This window comes from Pavona decussata, unplaced genomic scaffold, assembly GCF_977016875.1.
Source record: "Pavona decussata unplaced genomic scaffold, jaPavDecu1.1 SCAFFOLD_128, whole genome shotgun sequence".
NCBI lineage: Eukaryota > Metazoa > Cnidaria > Anthozoa > Scleractinia > Agariciidae > Pavona > Pavona decussata.
Window position 1 is genome coordinate 1,255,001 of NW_028145542.1, and position 7,515 is coordinate 1,262,515.

The 7,515-nt window shown below is 34.7% G+C and overlaps 1 protein-coding gene across 1 annotated transcript in view; it reads left to right on the forward strand.

The window, feature by feature from the left end:
• Nucleotides 1–6,626, forward strand: part of LOC146468855 (uncharacterized) — a 208,312-nt gene extending 201,686 nt beyond the window's left edge. Inside the window, exon 13 of the mRNA XM_085123888.1 lies at nucleotides 2,569–6,626. Coding sequence (XP_084980014.1) covers nucleotides 2,569–2,936 — 368 coding nt within the window. The 3' untranslated portion in view covers nucleotides 2,937–6,626. The remainder of the gene's footprint in view (nucleotides 1–2,568) is intronic.
• The last annotated feature ends 889 nt before the right edge of the window (nucleotides 6,627–7,515 follow it).

Sequence of the window (7,515 nt, forward strand, 5' to 3'; positions counted from 1 at the left end):
GACAGAGGTTCGTGCTCTTACCTGCAAATACGTATTTTTGCCCACTTTTCAAATCCTGTGATTTTAAAGTAGTGTAGTACGGCCAGATTTAGAACCAGACAACTCTAAAAGGTGGAGTTCCCAGGCCCCCACTTAAGACTATTTTACACTTTTGAGCATGAAAAATTTTATTTCTGACTCAAAAGTATCTCAATTGTATTTTTTGTGCTAAAAAACTTACAAAACAACTCCTCCTAGCGTTCTTCTTAAGTTAGATTCAAGGCCTTCTTTCACACCAGAAAACTGAAGTAAGCCACCTCAAGTTTGTTCAGTCCAGTCCTTCGCATTTCGCGTGCCTGACTATAAATACGGCAAACACAATTTCTCTTTCTTACCTTTACGGATCCATACTATCTCTTCTTTGAAACAAACGATATATGTGCAAAGACGGCATTCTGTTAATCCATTTCTCATTAGCTGATCCGACAGCGCCGGGTATCATCCGAACATTTCCAAATAACTTTCAAGTGATTCCAATCTCTTCTGAGACTTTACAAACACTGGATATCATCATCTAACGATCACAAGACCTCTAGACAAAACTGAGGAGCTACAAGCCATCATCGTTAGCCTCTTATTCCCTAGGTATTACCTACACTGTAACTGGGTAGTTGTTTCCCAATAAAAATCTACAATGGCCATACTCAAACAAAGGTCAGACATCTCAAACAGGTAACATTTCATTAACATTCCATAGCTATCAGCTAAAAAAAAAAGACATTTCCACTTCTCGGCAGACAGTTCAAATTTTGGCCAATCCTCAGTTACTGTGTTTTCAAAAGGTAACACAAATTTCCCCGGGACGTGATGTATCTAAGGAATACATTACTTGCAAAAAAATTTGGACGTTTTATTTCGGAAGTTTAATTTTCGGACACTTTTTCCCTCATTTCGGACAATTTTCGGACAAAAATTTCGGACACTGCGCTGAAACATGCCTAAAGTAAATTTACGACTAAAAAACATGAATTAGAGGTACAGGCTTTCTCCAATTGCAAAGGGAGGGCTTGAGATAGTCCTCCGAGCTACGTTTAAAATTGAAGACAGCAAGCGATTTCTTCTTCTTCGTCTCAAAGAGCTTATTCAAAAGAACTATGAGCTTCTTGATCTATCACATCGTCCACCGACAGCTACAGATGAAGAACGACACGCTAGTGACAATGAAGAGGACCTTTCAATTGTGTTCATTGATGATGATGAAGATGAAGAGGATTAGCACCACTGGCACTGGCAATGCAATTACTGTATCATGAAACTGGGCTAGGGTCGAAGATTAAAATATAAATTGCAAAATAGAATTTATCTATGTTTTTGTCTTTCATGAAAGAAACAAATATTTTCCTTTCCAGTGATAAAAAGAACGACTGAGCAAAGCTGCCTAATCCGAATTCTAGCCATATCATGTATATTGGCTTTGAATATGTGATACCGTCGCCCAGAAAGTACTTTTAAAGTTTTATACTATACTGTAAAAATTTCGGACGGTTTTATTTTCAGACACTATTTTTGTCCGAAATTAAAATCGTCCGAAATTTTTTGCAAGTAATGTAGGCCTTTTGCAACAGTTGATCACGTGACCAAAAATTAGCAAACTTGCCAATAGCTGCAGCTATATGAATTACAGAAATGCAAAGAACATGTTTTTGTTAGCTAGAACATCAATTTTCAGACCAATAACCTAGCTTTAAGGCTGAGATTTCAGGACGATTTGAATGTTGGAAAAATTGTACGGTTTTGAATGGAAACGAGAAAGGCTTGCTATCCAGTCACGTTTTCCGTAATTAATCGCACAGAATGAAAGAGGGTGACAAACTTAGCCGGAATATACATTTTCAGACCAACAAAATGAAAGCGAAAGATTTTGTGCCAGTTTAAAAATTGGAAAATTTACAAGGATTTGTATGGAAAAGCACTGAAGCGTGACTGGATGTGAAGCTGGCTTTTTCTCACACGAATCCTTCTAATTTTGAACGTCCATAAAAAATTTCTCTTTCAAAGATATAAGCCTGACAATTCGCATGCCAGGTTATTTTCTTTTTTACGCTCTTTTCAGTTTTGATAAAAGTATTTGCTAAAAATAGGTAAATCATTGTGTTTAAGAGAAGTAGGTAACGTGATCAACTGTTGCAAAAGGCCTATTGGGGAATTTCCGTATTTCATTAATATCTAAATAACGAATACGAGGAAAAAAAGAGAAGCAAACCAACGAGTATTGCGTAGACCTTTTTCATTAATGGTGGCCGAGTTATTATTGTTTTCAAATATGTTACTGGGCCTTACTAACTTCATTTTAAAGTAAAAATTCTACTGAATTTTGCCTTTGCTAGCGAGCCTATTAAGGCTAATTTCCATGAAAATAAATTAATAATTTATCGGCTGCCATTTATGGAAAAGGTCTATAAGTAAAAGCAATGAATACCCTATGAGGCAGGTTCAAAGGTTTCGAATTTCTAATTTCTCAATCCTAGAAAAAGATTCTTTAACTGTCGTATTATAATTTAAGTAATTTAGTTTATTTTGTCTTTTCAGTCCAGTACATTATCTACATTTATCGTTACATCAAAGAATGGCGCAAAAATCCAAAATGGTCCCTATCTTGTTGCCTCGCCCTGTTGTTACCTTTGAATGAACTTCAGGGCGAAATTCGAGGATTGGCTGGGACTAACGTTCTTAAGCAACAACTTCAGACAGGTAGAATTGACATGCCGTCCATGACAACCGCCATAAAAGACAGTGGCGTGGTCAACTTCACCCTCGAAGAAGAGGAAGAATCAACTGAGAATCCTTCAAGGAAAGAAGACGAAGAACGGCCCGGCAACGTCGAATCCCACACTGATGTGACCGTCGTCACTATCCACACCGCCAAACCAACAAAATCATACGATACTAAACTCTGAGCAAATGATACGCAATCAACGTTGTAAATGTTTTGCTGTGGTGGTGATTGTGCTTGTTTTTTGTTTGTTCGTTAATTTTATTTTGTTTTCTTTTACTTTTTTATGTTCTTTTCTATTCACTTGCGCAAAAAGAAACGCAGCCTTCAGTTTTTAAATATAATTTGTAGGGTAGAAGTGTAAAACGTGATCCAGGCGTCACTCCACTCTGAAATAATTGTATGATTTAAGTACGTAGAAAGAGCGGGGTCTAGATTACATTGCCAACGCTGTTACAAAAAATCTATCCGAGAGACATAGATACCTATTAACTGCTGCTGTTCTGAATTACGAGTCAGTGGGCATGAGTGAAGTCCAAGTGAAATAATTTCAATAATCAATTAAGTGAATCATAATTATTCCTAACTAGTACAGTTATGATTACTGATCCATTAGTTCATGAGTAGACAAAAATTAAGCTATGATCCAACAGGATGAATCATGACTTTAATAGTAGCGAATCCCAATAAATAACAAAGGGAAAAGCAAACATTAGGGGATAATAAATATACCTTCTCTGTGGCATGCTAATTAGTGAGTTATGGGATGCTACCTTCCATCAGAGTAAATCGCCTGAAAAATGGCTCATAACAAGAACGATTTAGTAGATAACATAAAAAGAAAAGATTTAGTAGCTACGAGATATAGTAGATAATATAAAAAGAAAATATTTAGTAGATAACATAAAATAAAAAAGAATTGGTAGATTACATAAAAGAAAGGATTTATTAGATAACATAAAAACAAAAGATTTAGTAGATAACATTAAAAGAAAAGATTTGGTAGATAACATAAAAAGGAAAGATTTAGTAGATAACATTAAAAGAAAAGATGTGGCAGATAACATAAAAGGAAAAGGTTTGGTAGATAACATAAAAACGAAAGATTTAGTAGATAACATTCAGAGAAAAGATTAAGTAGATCACATAAAAAGAAAAGATTTAGTAGATAACATGAAAAAATGATTTAGTAGATAACATTAAAAGAAAAGATTTGGTAGATAACTTTAAAAGAAAAGATTTAGTAGCTAGGAAAGATTTAGTAGATAACATTAAAAGAAAAGATTTGGTAGATAACTTTAAAAGAAAAGATTTAGTAGCTAGGAAAGATTTAGTACATAACATAAAAAGAAAAGATTTAATAGATAACATTAAAAGAAAAGATTTGGTATAGATAACTTTAAAAGGAAAGATTTAGTAGATAACATGAAAACGAAAGATTTAGTAGACAACATTTAAAGAAAAGATTTGGTATAGATAACTTTAAAAGGAAAGATTTAGTAGATAACATAAAAAGGAAAGATTTAGTACATAACATTAAAAGAAAAGATTTGGTATAGATAACTTTAAAAGGAAAGATTTAGTAGATAACATAAAAAGGAAAGATTTAGTAGACAACATTTAAAGAAAAGATTTTGTAGATAACATTAAAAGAAAAGATTTAGTAACTAGGAAAGATTTAGTAGATAACATGAAAAGAAAAGATTTAATAGATAACATTAAAAGAAAAGATTTGGAAGATAACATGAAAAGGAAAAAATTAGTACAGAACATCAAAAGAAAAGATTTGGTAGATAACATAAAAAGGAAAGATTTAGTAGATAACATTAAAAGAAACGATTTAGTAGATAACATTAAAGAAAAGATTAAGTGGATAGAATTTAAAGAAAAGATTTGGCAGATAACATAAAAGAAAATAATTTAGTAGATGAAAAAAGAAAAGTTTAGTAGCTAGAAAAGATTTAGTAGATAACATAACAAGATCAGATTTAGTAGATAGCGTGAAAAGAAAAGCTTTAGTAGGTAAAATAAAAAAAAGGAAAAGATTCAGTAGATAAATTCAGTAAAAAAAAACACTTAAGTTCGTTGATTCACGTAGTTCATCAACTAAAGTGAATATTAATTCGTTTAGACACAGGTCAGACTGCACCCTTAATGTTGCCAGGGAAACGATACGGTGTAGAAGAGAAAATAGGGACCTCAGCAGAGACGACGACGACACCAACGAAAGCGGAACTTAAAAATTACATTAGTGTTTTCTGAAAAAAACTCATGATGTTGTGTAATGTGGCCGGACTATAGGAGCTAACTTCGTGCAGGCGGTTTAAAAGTTCAGAAAGAGAAAAGAAAATTAATCATCAAGACATGCGTTCACGTTCTCCATAAAACTTTGAATTTGGTCATTTCACGGTGTTGTTTTGCAGAGGAAGGCAGAGAAATGTACGAAAGTGTATAAGGCACGTTCAACGTTTTTTCTAATTAAGACTATTGTTTTTCTGACGTTCTCGTTGACGTCGTCGTCGTCGCTACTTAATCTCCCCATTAATAGATAACTTAGGTGGCCATTTGCTCATTGTAGGTGTTTGTTTACCTTAAAGCAACAATATAAAATAAGGAAAGTTTTGACCTATTTCTTGAAACAAGACGGTACAAAGCATATTACCGTGAGTGATTAGTAGTTAAACATCCAATGAAGTTGCTTTTTTTTGTAGCGAGCCACTGTGACTACCTACAGAAACGGATGCTAAATGAGGATCATGGCTAAGGAGTTTTTCTTAGAAAACGTACAAAAGGGCACAAATGCGCCAATACGTATGTTTCCTGCAGAAACGGAGGGAGAACTTACTATAAGCATAATTGCATATGAAACTGATAGTGTTAATGGACTCATTTTGTGTCCAGTCGTTAAAATTGGATATACTTATTATACAGTAAAATGTTTCAATCCACCAAAAGAGGCTGAACGTATTGTCCGTATTATGAATTTGCCGGTCATATAAAGGGAGAGTTTACATGTTCATTTGGTCTTACTGAGACCAAGTTAACTGTCCGTAATATCCCGCCTGGCATACAGAGGTGTCCGCATTATGTCAGGTTTTCAAGGCAGAGGCTCCAATGTAGGAATTAATAAGCATTTAACAGTTCGTGAAGACTGTGTTAATAACTCGATTACTCATTAAACAGCTCAGGTTCTTATGAAATTCCAACTAACATGTCATTTGCAAACGTGGCGGAACAATTGGGTTTTTGTAATTCAGTCATTCTGATCATCTATCCGTTTATTGGCTGGATTACTTTTGAAATGCCTCCTAGAAACCCTATTTTGGCGTTTGTTCCGTTATCAAGCATGTTTGTTGGAGCGTGTACAAAAGGCTCGATTAAGGGTTTTTAGATAACATTTGGTAATATAATTGTAGAAAACTAAAAAAGATAACGTTTGTCCAGTTACCAAGCATGCTTGCCGGAGCGTGTACAAAAGGCTCAATTAATATTTAATGCTTTTGAGATAACTTTTGGTAATATAACTGTAGAACTTAAAGAAGAAAAAGTTTGCCCAGTAACCAAGCATGCTTGCCGGAGCGTATACAAAAGGCTCCATTAATGCTTTTTACATAACATTTGGTAATATAACTTAAGGAACTTGAAGAAGACCACGTTTGTCCAGTTACCATGCATGCTTGCAGGAGCGTATACAGAAGGCTCCATTAATACTTTTTAGGTAACGTTTGGTAATATAACTGTAGAAATTAAAGAAGAAAACGTTTGCCCATTTACCATATGCATGCTTGCTGGAGCGTATACAAAAGGCTCCATTTTAGGTAACATTTGGTAATATAACTGTAGGAACTTAAAGAAGATAACTTGTAAAATAAGAGAAGCCTTAAATAAAGCCCGTGAACCTGAAGCTGCAATATTCACATGAAAAGTCTGTGTGCAGAGACCGGTTTAGACGTCTCCTTGTCATTTCTTTCAACGCCTCAAAGATGTTCGCAAAATCAGGCGCCTAGTCTTCTTCCTGTCTCACCAATGTATAAATGTTTGCATAAAATAAGTGCATTTTATGCAATGAATGATAATATATGTATCAACAGTAAGAATGTAATACAGAGGGCAAAATTACTGAATGCTGATTTGTTGTAACAGAGGGCATTTTTCTTAATTTTCCTTTTCACCGAGGGCAAAATTACTTTCTCCTGATTGGCCGAACGGCGAAAATACTCGCTCCTCATTGACTGAGCACACCAGTTTTATATTTTTGCTAGTTTCCTCATTTTGTGCCCAAAAACAACGAGTTCTTTGAGGTTCATGGGAGTTCGACTCTTTAAGCCAGATTGTTCGTACCAAAAATACATGGAAATCAAGTGCTGCAGCTAGAAAAGAAATTCGTAAAGGTTAAGTTTTCGTGTCTCTTACAAAAACAGCAAAAGATTATTTGTGTCAAAGCTAAAAACTTGGATCGGATTGATATTTGTTTGGCTGAGAAACTGAAATCAGTCGACATGGCGACCAAGTGCTTTCACCTCGTTACTTCTTCTTACAACGGACGATAACCGAGCATAACAGTGTCCTTTAGATGGGAGGAAGGAGCAGGTCAAATTCAGTGGAAGAAATTACTCTGTAGGTCCCTTCTTTGGATAGACCGTTTGCTATTTTTGTCAATCTATGTTCGTGTGATTTTCAAGGGGCAGGAAGCTTCACAACGCAGGTGAACAATTAATTGATGTCTAACCTTAATTTTTATCGTTGTTAGTTTGCTCCTGAAT